This window comes from Pelodiscus sinensis, chromosome 8 (genome assembly GCF_049634645.1).
Source record: "Pelodiscus sinensis isolate JC-2024 chromosome 8, ASM4963464v1, whole genome shotgun sequence".
Taxonomy (NCBI): Eukaryota; Metazoa; Chordata; order Testudines; family Trionychidae; genus Pelodiscus; species Pelodiscus sinensis.
This window is the reverse complement of record NC_134718.1, coordinates 39848693-39865161: the sequence shown is the minus strand read 5'-3', so window position 1 is coordinate 39865161 and position 16469 is coordinate 39848693. Positions and strand designations below refer to the sequence as shown.

At 41.6% G+C, this 16469-nt stretch overlaps 1 protein-coding gene across 2 annotated transcripts in view; it reads right to left on the bottom strand.

Annotated features, from left to right (window-relative positions):
- The window catches only part of KIF20B (kinesin family member 20B), a 110619-nt gene that overhangs the window by 76689 nt on the left and 17461 nt on the right, over positions 1 to 16469 (bottom strand). Inside the window, exons 8-14 of one of the 2 annotated variants that reach the window (XM_075935117.1) lie at positions 13465 to 13659; positions 11915 to 12026; positions 11310 to 11381; positions 11073 to 11219; positions 7521 to 7683; positions 6257 to 6562; positions 2510 to 2649 (exon numbers count right to left, since the gene is read on the bottom strand). In XM_075935117.1, coding sequence (XP_075791232.1) covers positions 2510 to 2649; positions 6257 to 6562; positions 7521 to 7683; positions 11073 to 11219; positions 11310 to 11381; positions 11915 to 12026; positions 13465 to 13659 — 1135 coding nt within the window. The remainder of the gene's footprint in view (positions 1 to 2509; positions 2650 to 6256; positions 6563 to 7520; positions 7684 to 11072; positions 11220 to 11309; positions 11382 to 11914; positions 12027 to 13464; positions 13660 to 16469) is intronic. The other variant, XM_075935118.1, reaches the window with a different exon arrangement.

Sequence of the window (16469 nt, the reverse complement as noted above, 5' to 3'; positions counted from 1 at the left end):
TCCCTAGTTACAGCCAGGGCTGGGGCTGGAGTTCCCTGACCGCTGGAGCTAGAGCTCCCCAGCTGCTGGAGCTAGTTCATTCTCTCCCCCCCACCCCCCCGAAAACATACCTATTATCTTCTCAATTAGATTATGGATTTTTTTTGACTTGGTAGCCTATAAGATCTAGGAACTTCACAACTGTCATTTGTTTTTCCAGTGTCTTTCAGAATGCTGGATTTTTTTTTTTTAAATTTACTCGTTTAATGTAAAGTTTATACACATGAGTATTACCCATCCTGTTGCCATGGTAGATGTACACCTGACCTCCTCCCTCCCCACTATTCCCAGGGGCAGGGAGGCTTGGGCCACACAGCTGTCTGCCTTCACACTGCTCCAGGCTGGGGCTGTGTCTCCTCTTCAATCCCCACTGCTCCGGTGATGCTGGAGTGCGCGCGCACACACACACACACACACACACACACACAGTCTTCCCCTCTCAGTGTAGGGGAGGATGCACACATGGCCTCCTCCCTCTCTGCTGCTCCCAGTGCTGGGGAGCCTCAGGCCACGTGGCTCCTTCCCTCCCTGCTATTCCAGGGGGTGGTCCTTCGCCGTGGCAGTGGTGGTGCACACTGCTCCTCCTCCCCTCTTTGTGGAGGGGGCAGGGCTTCGGCAGAGGGGACAAAGCTGTAGGTGGGACTGGGGGCCTTCCTCTCTCTAGAAACTTCTCAAGTCTTTTCTAATGTGCTCGGTGACAGCGGGCATGATGGACACCTCTTCTTTTATAATATTATAGAACAGGGCTACTTAACACACAGGCTGCAGGCCCGTTTGTTTCTGGCCTGCAGTGAGGTTTGGGTTGATATGCGTTTCAGTAGTTAAATTCCTGGACTGTCACTATTCATTAAAAGTACTGTGATATAGGTGGAAATGGGGTAAGTATTGCATTTTATTAATATCAGCAGAACGGCTATAAATAGGGCCTGTGCGTTGTGTAGTCTTGCGTAAACTTTGTATTTATGCCCATCAGTGTGAAAGAAGTGATTTGCATATAGATATATAGACACACACACATATATGCAATCACACTTAAGTTGCAACCTCGGCAGGTGCTGTGAGTATCACTGTGGCCCTAGGGATTTCCAAAGTTGAATGGCCCTGGTATAGAAGACGTTGCTTTCATTGAAAGTGATTAATGTCACAACCTGGGCAGTGGATTTGAATTAGCTGTGGCCAGTAAAAGGCCCTCCAAGTAAGAAAGCTGAGGGGAAAAGACTAGAGCAGTGGAAAAAAAATCTGCAAGTAATTTCTAAGGGAGATGAAGAAGGGAGGAGAACTCCATTTTATTTAATCAAATACATCCATTTGGCATAGTGAAAAAGCAAGCATACGCTGACCTCATGAAACAGAAAGTGGTTTAGTTTTAGCTTTTATTCCCTCTTTTAAAGGGAAGCTTTTTATGTACAGGAAAGTTTGTTATAACCAGAGATGTGAAGTTGAGCAGATACATAAGCATAGCCCGCTTTGTAAGCACTTATTCTGGTAAAGGAGGAGTAACTTTTTAAATTTAACATGTTTTGAGAAATGGTTTAACCTTAAACCCTGAAGAGTCACTTATATGGGACACAGGAATAAGAACATTTGCACAGAGTGGAGAGGTGGGAGGCAAGTATGTTAAAAAGTCGTCAACACTAAGGCCATCTTCACTACACAGCTCTGGTTGCTAAAAGTTGTGCAGTGTATCCTCTGTGAGCACTTTTACAGACAAAGTATTTCCACTTCCAACAAGCAGCCAGTTTTCACGTGGTCTACAGAGTATGCTCCTGCTGACATGCTGTTTACACTGAAACTTGCTGCAGCAAAATTTCTGTCTTGTGAAAAAGGGGGTTAGTACCTCTGGGTATGTCTACACCAGCACCCTAGTTCGAACTAGGGTGGTAATGTAGGCAACCAGAGTTGCAAATGAAGCCCGGGATTTGAATTTCCCGGGCTTCATTTGCATCTTGCCGGGCGTCGCCATTTTTAAATGTCCTCTAGTGCGGACTCCGTGCCGCGCGGCTACACGCGGCACGGACTAGGTAGTTCGGACTAGGCTTCCTATTCCGAACTACCGTTACTCCTCGTGAAACGAGGAATAGGAAGCCTAGTCCGAACTACCTAGTCCGTGCCGCGTGTAGCCGCGCGGCACGGAGTCCGCACTAGCGGACATTTAAAAATGGCGACGCCCGGCAAGATGCAAATGAAGCCCGGGAAATTCAAATCCCGGGCTTCATTTGCAACTCCGGTTGCCTACATTACCACCCTAGTTCGAACTAGGGTGGTAGTGTAAACATACCCTCTGAAAGAAAAGGTGTGGTGCTCAGTTGCAACTGTAGACATAGCCTAAGTACTTTGTCCTTTACAATTGTAGAAAAAATAAAAGCAAATATTTACCTAGAGATTAATATTACATGACTGAGTTATACAGGAGTGTAAGTTATGTACAACTAGAAGACTACAACGCAACCTAAACAAAAAATGTTTTTACCTGAAATCTGTTTCCCGTTGAGCAAAATACTGAGTAAATTCTTGTGTGACTTCTTCACGAATTTTTAATTCCAAAAGTAACTTATCTTTTCTCTCATTGATCAGCTTGCTTTTCAAATCTTCTATTATATTTAGTAATCTCTACAATGATCAAATAGTCATAATGTTTTTATAATCTTCTGAAAGATTTTGTAATCACAGCTCCAAGAATAAAAAGGTTCTTCACAAACATAAGACATTTCATTCAGATTTCATTTTGAAACAACCATTGTGTCCAATTCTACTGTCATTACTCAAAAGAACAGGAGGAATGGTAGTTATATTAAACATTGGTAAATTACTGTACCAGTGCAAACCATCAATACTATATACACACACATCCACAGAACAAGCATATTCAAGAATCCAAAGAACATTACAGTGAACTATATCAATTCTTAGAAAGAGTCTTGTAAGAAAGATTTGAATGTTTTAGCTATTCAAAACAAGGTTAAAAATCTAGTTTCAAAATAAATGTTTTTCCAAGAAGCATTAGCTTGTAAATATACTATAGCTCATGACTAGATTTGGAAACTACTCTTGTATTAAATTGATGAGCATGCTGAAACATCCTCAAAGTTTGCTTCCAGAGATCTTCCATGCATAGAATATAAACAAAGGATTTTTTTATATTACTGAAGTCCACAGCTTACCCAGGCTGTGGACACAGACACGGAGGACAATTTATATAAGTTTGCAGCAGTCATGCCCAAATCCAAACTTTAAAAAAATCCATTTTACACAATTTTCCACAACTAGCACAAGAACATAAATACAGCCATACTGGGTCAGACCAAAGGTCTACCTAGCCCATTATCTTGTTTTCAGACAGAGGCCAATGCCAGGTGCTACAGAGGGAATGAACAGAACAGATAGTCAAGTGATCCATCCTCCCCCCACCTGTTATTCCCAGCTTCTCAAACAGAGATTAGGGACACCATTCCTGCCCATCCTGGCTAATAACCAGGATTCGACAAATAATACAATCAAGTAGAATGTAACCTGGAAAAGCCGGGTTCAGGCGATCTGCACATGTGCAGATCGCTGGACAGCGGGGCTCCCCACGGTTCAGCAAGCCCTGCTAATAACCATTGATGGACCTTGGATGGCCCGTTGGAAAAAATAATCCCAACTACACATACAATATGATGGGGACTAATTTAGCTACAACTACTCAAGAAAGATCTTGGAGTCACTGTGGATAGTTCTCCGAAAACATCCACTCAACGTGCAGCAGCAGTCAAAAAAGCAAACAGATTGTTAGGAATCATTAAAAAAAAAAGGGGGGGGGGGGGATTGAAAATATCTTATTGTCTCTACATAAAACCATGGTATACCCACATCTTGAATTCTGCAGATGTGGTCGCCTCATTTCAAAAAGATATACAGTACTGGCATTAGAAGAGAGCAACAAAAATGATTAGGGATTTGGAATGGGTCCCATATGAAGAGAGATTAAAAGGACTTGTTGGACTTTTCATCTTAAGAAAAGAGGAGACTAAGGGGGGGGAATATGTAGAGGTCTGTAAAATCATGACTGGTGTAGAAAAAGTGAATAAGGAAGTTATTTACTAATTGCCACAATATAAGAACTAGGGGTTACCAAATGAAATTAATAGGCAGCAGGTTTAAAACAAACTAAAGGAAGTTTTCTTCACTCGGCACACAGTAAGCCTGTGGAACTACTTCCAGATGATGTGGTGAAGTCTAGGACTTAAACAGGGTTCAAAAAGAGCTAGATGGACCTCATCTCCATGAATCTATTAACCAGGATGTGTAGGAATAGTGTCCCTATCTTATGTTTGTCTGTAAATGTGTGACAGGTGAGGGATCACGTGAGGATTACCTGTTGTGTTCCCTACTCTGGGGCATCTGGTATTGGCCAGTCAGCAGACAGGATACTGGGCTAGATGGACCTTTGGTCTGACCCAGTATGGCCATTCTTATGATCTATCTCCATTAATTTCATCACTTTTTTGAACCCTGTTAAAGTCCTGGGCTTCACAACATCCTTTGGAAAATTGTTTAACAGGTTGGCTGTGCACTGTGTGAAGAAATACTTCCTTTTGTTGGCTTTAAACCTGCTACCCTATTCTTTTTTTATTTTGTCATCTCCTAGTTCTCGTTATTTTCTTGTTCAGATAACACCTTTCCTTATTTACTTTCTCCACACCAATCATGATTTTATAGTCCTCTATTACATACCTCCACTTTTCCAATCTGAGAAGTCCCAAACTCATTAATTTCTCCTCATATGGCAGCCATTTCAAACCCCCGATCATTTTTGTTGCCCTGTACTGAAATGTTTACAGTGCCAAGTTATTTTTATTTTGTTTTAATTTTATTTTATTTCTTTGAGATGAGGCAACCACATCTGCACATTGTATTCAAGGTGGGTTTACCATGGATTTATATAGAGGTAATAACATTCTCAGTCTTAGTCTATCTCCTTTTTAACGATTCCTAGCATTCTGACTGCTGCTGCACACTGAGTGGATGTTTTCCAAGAACTATCCACAGGGATTCCAAGATCTTTCCCTGGAGAGGGAACAGCTTATTTAGACTCCATCATTTTACATGTATTAATTGGGATGATGTTTTATAATTTGCATTACTTTGCATTCATCAATATTAAAATTTATCTGCTTTTTTTTTGCCCAGTCACCTAGTTTTGTGAGATCCTTTTGAAGCTCTTCAAATCTGCTTTGGACCCAAGTGCCTTGAGCAATTTTGTACCTGCAAAATTTGTCACCCCACTTCACCCCTTTTTCCAGATCATTTATAAATATACTGAACAGGATTGGTCCCTGTCCGGACACCACTAGTTACCTCTCTCCATTATGAAAACTGACCATGTATTCCTATTCTTTGTTTCCTATGTTTTAACCGGTTATCAATCCATGAGACAACCTTCCCTCTTATCCCATGACAGCTTATTTGGTTAAGAGCTTTTGGTGAAGGACCTTTCTGGAAATCAAAGTACACTATATCCACTAGATCCCCCTTGTCCACATGCTTTTTGATCCCCCCCCCCCCCCAAAAGAATTCTGGTAAATGTATGGAGCTTGATTTCCCTTCACAAAAAGCATGTTGATGCCTCCCTCCCCTCAACAAATTATGTTAATCTATGTGTCTGATAATTCTGTTCTTTACCATAGTTTCAACCAATTTCCCTGGTACTGAAGTTAGACTTAATGGCCTATAATTGCTATCATCACCTCTAGCATACACTTTAAAAATCGGCTATCCTCAAGTCATCTGATTCAGAAATGGACTTAAAGGATAAGTTACAAGCCACAGTTAATTGTTCTACAATTTCATATTTCAGAACTCTTGGGTGAACTCTTTTAGAACTCTTGGGTGAATGCCATCTGGTGCTGGTGATTTATTACTGTTTAAATTTATCAGTTTGTTCCAAAACCACCTCTAATGACCCTCAGTCTGGGACAACTGCTCAGATTTGTAGCCTAAAAAGAATGGTTCAAGTTTGGGAATTTCCCTCACAACCTCAGCTGTGAAGACTGATACAAAGAATTCATTAGTTTCTCTGCAATTACCTTATCTTTGTGTTCTCCTTTAGTATCTCGATCATCCAGTGGCCCCACTGGTTGTTTATCTGCATGCTTCAGTCCCCTAGAATACATTTTAGGAAGGAAGGATGCCACCTATCAAAAGTTATATTGACTCTGAAAGCATTCCAGGTACATACCAGATATTCTTCTTTTCCAATAATTACTTTATTTTCCTCCTCCTCATACGGCATCTCTTTTGCTATATCGTGCTCTTCCTCCTCATTTGGCATCTCTTTTGCAATATCATGCTCTTCACTTATGTCCTTGTTATCCACAGTTAAATCACCATCATTATCTTCTATCACATCTTCCAGGCTCCTGTCCCAAAGTATAGTGGCTCTTTTTCTTGCTACCTGCATTTTAGTGTCAGGATTACTTATAAGAGACATTTCTCTTGCAGACTTATGCTCTTGAGAAGGATTAGAAGTGTCTAGAACACAAACCTGTTGAGGGAAAGGGATAGTCAATTATGTTAGATACTACTTCAGAGAATATTAAGCACTTATGGAAGTAACCTGCAGCCATGGCTCCCACTTAGTATGCAACTAGGGGCTAACTTCATGTAATTGGCAATGCCCACTTGCTGTTGCAGCAAATTAATTTTTCATCCAGATTACTTTCCGAATGCCGAAAAAAGAAGGAATCGTGCAGAAACAGCACTGTATTGAGATTCCTGTGCTCTCCTGGAATGAAGCTCTGCAGACTGACTAAAGGAAGAAAGCAGCCTCAGGAGCAGGGTTGCTAATTCCTTTGTTGCAAAAGAATTGCTGATGTATTACTTTGGCACAAACAGTGGAAGATTTTCTTAAGAGCCAAAGGCAGCTTGTCCCTTTTACAGATTCAGATTGCAATTAGTGCTGGAGAGAATCTCCCCCCAGAGATAAAAATTTAACGAGTAAAAAAGTTGATGTACTTCCTATGACATGCTTGCTGAGAAAAAAAATAGCTTATGATCAACAGATGAACCAGGTCAGAGATTTGCATTAAAAACATACAAAAATTTTAAAAATATGAATCAGATCAGAGATAGGACAAGCCATGTGTGTGAAGTTGGGAATTTTTAGCATTTATGGTTTTCTAGCTAGTGGAGCCCAAGAAAGCATTGTAAATCAAAATGTTTTATAAAGATTCAGGTTTTTAAATGTTTCCTTGCCAAAACAATTAAGTATTTCAACCAGGAAAGATTACAGAATATTTAATTTAATCGTGAGGAGTGAATGAATTTAGAGATTCAATTTTTTTAAGGGTGGGAGGAGAAGAGAAAGCACTGAAGTATATTACAGGTGGGATTTTGGATTTGCTTACAAGTCTAAATTGTACAGATGTGAAAGCGCTATGTTATTGCCAAAATGTAGCTTTGAAGGTTAAGAAACTACAATTACAAAGTTATAGTGCACTTACTTTTTGAGCAATTGAGGAGAACTTTAGCACATTGAGCGTTTCATCATATGCAGCAGCACACTGGCTAATGTTTACTATCATATGTACCTTTCCTTTTCCACTGAAAAAACCTTGAAGGAAGTGAGTTAGTTTGCTTTCCCGAAATGGTATGTGCAGCTGCAACCTAAAAACAAAATAAAATGTCAATATATTCTAGCTCAGTAAGGAAAAAAGCCTCAGTCATAACACTTCAATCTGAAATTCCTGCCTTCCTGAACCATATAAAATAGCCCACATTAGGTCTTACTTTATTACCATTTTAGCAAATCTTTTAATGCTTAAATTTCTATCACACTTCTAAAGATTCTATTTCACACAGGTATTTTTAGTATCTCATATTACTGTAAAATTAGAAGAAGTTACTTGGTTTGTTACATGTACCTGACAAATTTCTGTTTAGCTAATTTCACTGTTTCTCCTATGTAGTCTGCTGGTGTGGGTCTCCCACACGGTAATGGAGGTGAGCATGCAGAGAAAGAGTAAGATTGTAGAACCAAAACTAATGCAATGGTCCTCAAAGTGCAGTCTGTGGCTTGAATGTAGGCCTCCTGCTTCCGCAAGCTCTGGCTTCCCTCTTGGGGGGGGGGGGGGGGGGGGGGACACGGTGATGGGAGGGTGGTGCAGCATGGCGTAGGGGCCAGGCCAGACCAGCCCAGCCAGCGAGTGGGCGGCATGACCCTGCGCTGGGTTTCATGTCCCTGGAGCTGTCCCTGCTCCGCCTGGGCGTGCAGTTCCTGGAAACTAAAGGGGTTAACACCACCACCCCCCCCACACACACACAAGCTCTGCCCCCTGCTCTGGGAGGGGGCATAGCTGGGGCTGCTCTGCAGCTGGGGCAGGGCATCTGGTTTCATGGGGTGCTGGGGCCTGCTCTGTGCCACGCTGCTCCCCATGGGTGTATATGGGTGGGGAGACTCTTCCCCAGTGCCCCACTGTGCTTAGCTAGACTGGAGACAGCCCTGGGCTTTACCCACCGCAGCCTGAAGATGAGGGGTGAGCTCCAGGCAAAGGGTTGGGCCAAGCAGGGAAGTGATTTGCCCCAGCGCTGCTCTTCGGGGGCTGCCCTGCCGATGTGTGCACTGAGGGGGAATAGCAATGTGGAAGTAAGAAGGGGTGAAGGAGGATTCGGGGGCAGAATGGTAGGGGGCAGGGGTTGCAATGAAGGAGGTCAGGTTGGAAAGGGGATCGGCAACAAGGCTGGAGCAGAGGGAAGATGTGAGGTGGGGGATACAAATTTTTCTTTGCAGAAGCTGCACTTTTCCTTTACTCTCCCCCGCCCCCATCTTGGTCTCCTTTCCCCCCCCCCCCCCCAAACACAGCACAATCCTCTTTGCATCTTTTCATTCTGTGTGAATGAGAATTTCAGCCTGTTTGCAGGCACTGCAGGAAAGCTGGCAGGTCTGTTCATTGTTCAATAATATGTAGCTTCCTTGGCATTAGATCTGGGACATTTGCTCCCTCCAGATCTCCAGCAGAGTAGCTGTTTTTAATGCCAGTGCATATTTCTGCTGGCAGCTGAGACCCTTGTTCATTATTTCCCCCAGAGCTGTAAGCTGTATGTCTGGGGCTTGTTGCTTTTCCATGGATTAGTCTCCTCCAGCTACCATTCTTTCTGACCCCTCAGTTACTGATAACACCTCACTGGGATTGCCAGAAAACAAGCCGGGCCAAGGGAGACCTCTCCCCTCCATATTGAATACTTGTTGGCTTAGGGGTTTTTTTGTTATTGTTTTTTTAAGATAACTAGCTGCTTCAACATCTACATATAAAAGTGAATCAATGTTCTTCTTTGACTCAGTTTCAGCGCCATATAGTTGCCAGGGTCACCACAAATCTCAATCATAACAGAAAGACACCAGTGATGGGTGCACAATAATCCACCAGCCACAAGGGTTTTGATGTGCAGCTATTTGAATGCAGCTGCATTCTCACCCTCTCACCTTTTCTGAGTTACTCCTCCAACCCCCTCAAACTCCCAGACTCTCTCCTTCTCCCCACCCCACACCCTCTCCTACGGCCAAACTCCCTCCCACACCCAGCCCTCATCACCCTCTCCTGCACTCTCTCTCCCACCCAGATCCTGTACCCCCACCCCAATCCCACTCTCTGGCAGCCTTGTCCACCACACTGAGCCTTTCATATTTGTCCTTATCCCAGAGCCTAAGGGTGTCCACAAAAATCTACTAACTCCAGAACCCCAGAAAAGTAAATCTTTCCTATAGGAAGCCTTGAATCTCAGTCCTCCCTATCCCTTCCCCTGTGGGGCTGGAGTGCCAGAAGAGTGAGGTGTCTTAGTTGGGGACCACACAACTGAGAAGCAAAAAAACTCCTCCAAAAACCCCCAACCCTCATTGATGTGGCCCTCAACTGACTTTACTGAGGGTCAGTGTCCCCTGACCTAAAAAAGGTTCCCCACCCCTGCCATAAAGAAAGAAAACATGGGAAACTTTCGTGTTGAACATAAATTCATATTTTACTATATTTTAAATGAAGTGAATTTATCCAACATGAGAAAGTTAACACTTCATCTGTTTAATAATCTAAATTAACCATTATCCCTAGCTGCAGCACTAGCAAGATGGCTTGGGTGTGTGTAATTATGTAATTAATGGCGAGTTTCCATTAGCAACTGGTAGTCCACAGAAAGGTTTGGATTGAACCAAGTGGTCCACGGGCCAAAAAGTTTGAGAACCACTGATCTAAAGCTAGGTTTGTCATTTAAAAAGGGGGGGGGGGGGACTCGATTTCTAATTGTTAGTGTTGCCAAAGTTTAGTGTGGTATAAAAACATTTGTATCTCAAGGTGAAAAAACAAATCATCCTGCTCATATTGGCTTTGCACAACTTACTTCCTACTTTGAGGGCACATGAAACATAGCATTTCTGCTAGTACTTTAGATAAAGAATAGGATGGAGGTAAAGTCACTGTGATATAGTACAATGTCCAGAGATATCCATTAATTTTATAGCCACACTTGCCCAAGGGCAGTTACTCTCTGCACTATCATAAGTTTGAACTTTACATACACTGAAAATGACTTACTGCTAAAATGCATTCTCCCCGCACCCCCAAAATCCACTGAGAACTTTCTGTGCTTCACCAATCTTCCCTGCACCTTAATGCTGGTCCTGGCATCCAATATACAAGTACCATCAGAAGATGCATATTTCACAGAAAAGTGCACAGCTGAGAAATAATGTAAGGGTTTCCTGCCACAAAGCTTGGTTTACAAATAAATCAGTCAGTTGTCATGGAGAACTAGGCAAGTTTAAAAGTATGTAGGAATTTGAATAATCAGAATGAACAGCAAAATATCTGAAAAAGTGAATTAAGGGCTGTTTTTTGAAAATGTACTGGTTTAGTGAGTTTAATCAGACTTCCCAGAAATTTGGCACATTGGGGCTAAGGAGTCTGGGAAATGTATCCAACTACTTTTTCACCATAACTATAGTTAACATTCGTGCTCCATGCTGTATAAAGCCACAAATATTTAAAAGATATAGTAACACCTACTTTGACTGTTGGCTGTTCTTGAGTGCATTGATGCATTTGCCTAGAATCAGTAGAGAAGTGTTAATATTTCCACTCTCTTTCAATCTATCACCTTCGTTGTGTGTCTTGGTATATCTTTCTGAACCTGCAAGATCACAAAGTGCCAATCTGAAAATACAGAATAATAGTTATTATGCTTTCCAGAGGTTTTCGATGTAATCAAAATTAGTGTTTGCTTTCAAGTAAACAATTACTTACTCATTGACTCGTATTACATGAGGAGTTTCAGAATCTTCAATCTTTAAAATTTTAACAGTGAATATACTGTGACTAAAAGAAAAAGAATTTTTAAATTGTCTAATTTCAATACTTTAGTTCAAAATATTTTAGTCTCTATAATGCCTGTTAAAGATCTTCAATCGTAAAATTATTCTAACATGAAAATTTAACTTAGCTCAACACCCCATGCACATGAGAATATACACTTGAGACCTAAATGCACTCTTTTTTGGTCTGCTATTTTGCCTGTTGAGCAATTATCTCTACACCCAACATTGTAGTAATTACCAAAATCACAATATTGTTTTGCATCCTCAAGTGAGACAATGAATAGAAAAGCAAACAAATCTAATAGCTAAATGCCTTCCCATCAAGGAAGATATTTCAGCAAAAGGTGTTTAATTCTTATGCAGGTCAATTTTAGAGCAAAACTTGCAGTTTTTGTTCACTATTCAAGTAGGTCAAATCCAGAACCTAAAAAGTCTGGACTCTATCAATGTAAGCGCCACAGATTTTAAAAAATTGGCCATCTTATTTGTGTTCTATGATCCTGTACTGAACAATACCAACAACAGTTCTCTCACCTTCTACTGGAGTAAGTATTCAGTTTTGTGCAAGCAATACTCTGGTGCTTCAACCCAAGCTTCAGAAGTTTAAAAGCTTCTTTTGAATCAGAAATCTGAATCCACTGCAGATCTTGAGAGGAAACACCAAGATTACTTTTAAATTTCTTTGCTAGTAGGGCATAAATTAAAACATGCATCTTGATTTGCGACAGAATATTAGTTGTGTTTAGACTGTTCTTCTGCTTCAGCATGCCCTCGTGTAAAAACAAGTGGGGGGGGGGGGTATCACACTTAAACTCTTTGCAATAAATAGAACCAGTCTTACTGAAATAAATCATCAGTATTTTGACTCTATACACAATAAAAACAACTCACACTGTGTCTGAAACTACCACAAGAGACCTTCAAGCAATATTAAGATTGTAACATATTAACTAGAAACATGTAGAAAACACAAAAAATTAGTCCGCACCAGCCAAGTAATGCTTGACTGTTGGAAGAAAAAAATGGAAGATTAGATCAAATTTTACTGTTTGTTTTTGGTTTACTTTAGGAAGCCTTGTATTCTTGAGACTGTATAATCTTCCATGTAATAGTACATACTAAAACATGGCTGTAAGATTTTTTCTGATCTTCTATGAAACATGTTTAGAATCTCTGTAGCAACTAAGTGATGTGCACGCCAGTTTAACTGGCTTTTTAAGGTAGGCCTACACTGCAATTAGAAACCTGCAGCAGGCACAGGCCAACTAACTTGGGCTCAAGAGGTTTGGGCAAAGGTGCTGTTTAACTCCAATGTAGATGTTTAGACATATCCTCCTATCACACAGGATCTAGCACCCAGACTCCAGCCTGAACATCTACATCCCTTAAGCCTGAGTCAGCGGACATGGACTATCCAGGTTTTTTTTAAATGCAGTTTTTAAAAAAAAAAAAAAAAAAAAAAAAATGTTGGGGGCTGAAACTATACTTTACAAAGGAGATGACAAAAGCACACAAGACCATCACGCCCAACACTCACAAATAAAGCTTTACTGGGCCTTCTAAACAGATCTGGTTAGGCGTGGAAGCAAGCAAGTCAGAGCAAGCCCTTGTAGAATTTCCATTAATAACTCAGCCTCATTGTGACCTGGATGGAATTCTGTTTATTATTTAGCCTGAGAGATTTAAAGACATAGCTCCCTTCTTGTGGGAAGCCATCATAATTGTGAGGCTGAGCTTTTACAAGATATAGACAGAGCTACTACATGGCAAGAGACTCTTCCTAAGTTTTCTAAAAGGGAAATTTAGGGAATGGATACAGGATCCTAGGAAGTGCACCCTGGAAATCAGGGGAACATTGAGAAAGCCCTCCTAATGAAGAGCACATTCACATGCACACATGCACAAGCCCTTTAAATTTGAGGTAGTGAAAGCTGGGAAACACTGTCATATTCAAAATGGATTTCTCAGACTTAACATACAAAGTGAAGACATTCCTAGCTACTATAAAGTTAGTTTACATTCTTCAATGCTGGCAACAGGATGAATACACCAAAAATTCAAACGAATAGTAGTATTTCAGTTACCTTTTACGTAAGAGCAGCCTTTGATGTCTTGAGCAAGTCGCAGCGCTCTTCTTTTCTTATCATTTGACATTGGGATCAATAAGTCATATATGCACTCATTGTAAATCTCACAAAAGGAAATCCAAACAGAAAATTTTATATAGCTTGCCATGCTCATGTTAGATTGTTCAGGTTCTTTTAACAGTTCTTCTGAGTCTGCCAAAACATTTATTCAGTTATACAAATATCCTGCTGAAATAAAGTCTTTAAAGCAATGTAACTTGAGTTAATTAGAATCACATTAGAACCATATCAGCACAGAAGTGACAAATTAGATATTACAAAATATTAAACTGGATTCCGATCAAACTACTTTACGAGAGTAAGATGCTTGTCTTTTGCACAACTGGGAATCTATCTACCTAGATTCAGCAGTAATAATCGGTTTTAAAACCAAGTTTTAAAGTAGATATTATATAGCTGAACTCTAATACCAACGTCTTTAAAACTTGTCAGTGTAACAGTAATTTACATAACATACATGTGTTGTTACATAACCGTTATACTATACTTTCTGCAGGAGACAAGGAGTCACCCCCCACAGTGGAGGAGACCAAGCCTTGCACCACCAAGGTTGAGCAGTCTCCTGCCACCACTGCAAGGAAGAAACGTAGGGTAGTGGTGGTTGGAGACTCTTCTGAGGGGAACGGAGGCGCCCATCTGTCGCCCTGACAGTTCATCTCGAGAGGTATGCTGTCTGCCAGGGGCCCGTATCCGAGATGTTACGGAGGCATTGTCGAGGATTATCCGGCCCTCTGACTACTACCCCATGCTACTCATCCATGTGGGCACAAATGATACTGCCAGGTGTGACACTGAGCGGATCAAGCGTGACTACAGGGCTTTGGGAGCACAGGTGGTATTCTCTTCGATCCTTCCTGTCAAAGGTAGGGGCCCGGGCAGAAAGGTGCATTCTGGAGGTGAATGCCTGGCTGCAAGGATGGTGTCGCCAGGAGGGCTTCAGCTTCCTTGACCACAGGGTGCTCTTCCAGGAAGGACTGCTTGGCAGAGATGGAGTTCACCTTTCCAGGAGCGGGAAGGCCTTGTTTGGACACAGACTGGCTAACCTTGTGAGGAGGGCTTTAAACTAGGTTAGACGGGGACAGGTGAGCAAAGCCCACAGGTAAGTGCTGAATGTGCGGGACCGGGAGATGGGTTGGAAATGGGGAGGGGGACTACTGCCTATAATGGCAAGGAGAAAGGAGGGTCAGGGCACAACAGGAGGCAAGATCAAATCAGTACCTTAGATGTCTATATACAAATGCGAGAAGTATGGGTAATAAGCAGGAAGAACTGGAATTGCTAACAAATAAATACAACTATGATATCATTGGTATTACAGAAACCTGGTGGGATGGGAAGCAGGATTGTAATGTTGGTATGGAAGGGTACGGCTTGCTCAGGAAGGACAGACAGGGAAAAAAGGGAGGAGGGGTTGCCTTGCATATTAAAAATGTATGCACTTGGACTGAAGTGGAGATGAACGTAGGAGATAGCTGTGTAGAGAGTCTCTGGGTTAAGCTAAAAGGGGTAAAAAAAATGAGGGTGATGTCATGCTAGGAGTCTACTACAGGCCACCTACCCAAGTGGAAGAGGTGGATGAGGCCTTTTTTAAACAATTAACAAAACTATCCAAAGCCCAAGATTTGGTGGTGATGGGGGACTTCAACTATCCAGACATATGTTGGGAAACTAACACAGCGGGGCACAGGCTATCCAATAAGTTTCTGGACTGCATTGGAGACAACTTTCTGTTTCAGAAGGTTGAAAAAGCTACCAGAGGAGAAGCTGTTCTGGATTTGGTTTTAACAAATAGGGAGGAACTAGTTGAGAACTTGAAAGTGGAAGACAGTATAGGGGACAGTGATCATGAAATAATAGAGTTCATGATCTTAAGGAAAGGTAGAAGGGAGACCAGCACAATTGAAGTAATGGATTTCAGGAAGGCAGATTTTGATAAGCTCAGAGAACTTGTAGGTAAGGTCCCATGGGAAGCAAGACTGAAGGGAAAAACAACTGAGGAGAGTTGGAAGTATTTCAAAGGGACGTTGTTAAGGGCCCAAAAGCAAACAATTCCGCTGTGTAGGAAAGATAGAAAATATGGCAAAAGACCAGCTTGGCTTAACAAGGAGATCTTGCATGATCTCAAAATAAAAAAAGGAGTCATATAAAAAATGGAAACTAGGACAAATAACGAAGGATGAATATAGGCAAGCAACACGGGAATGCAGGGGCAAGATTAGAAAGGCAAAGGCACAAAATGAGATCAAACTAGCTACAGGCATAAAGGGAAACAAGATGACCTTTTATAAATACATTAAAAGCAAGAGGAAGACCAAGGACAGGGTAGGCCCACTGCTCAGTGAGGAGGGAGAAGCAGTAACAGGAAACTTGGAAATGGCGGAGATGCTCAATGACTTCTTTGTTTCGGTCTTCACCGAGAAGTCTGGAGGTGTGCCTAACAGTGAATACAAGCAAAGAGAGAGTAAGTTTAGAAGATAGGATACACAAAGAACAAGTTAAAAATCACTTAGGAAAGTTAGATGTCAGCAAGTCACCAGGTCCTGATGAAATGCATCCCAGAATACTCAAGGAGCTGATAGAGGAGGTATCTGAGCCTTTAGCTATGATCTTTGAAAAATCATGGAAGACAGGGGAGATGCCAGAAGACTGGAAAAGGGCAAATATTGTCCCCATCTATAAAAAGGGGAATAAGAACAACCCAGGAAACTACAGACCGGTCAGTTTAACGTCTGTCCCAGGGAAGATAATGGAGCAGGTAATTAAGGAAATCATATGCAAACACTTGGAAGGTAATAAAGTGATAGGGAATAGCCAGCATGGGTTTGTGAAGAACAAGTCATGCCAAACTAACCTGATAGCTTTCTTTGATAGGATAACGAGCCTTGTGGATAAGGGAGAAGCGGTGGATGTCATATACCTAGACTTTAGTAAGGCATTTGATA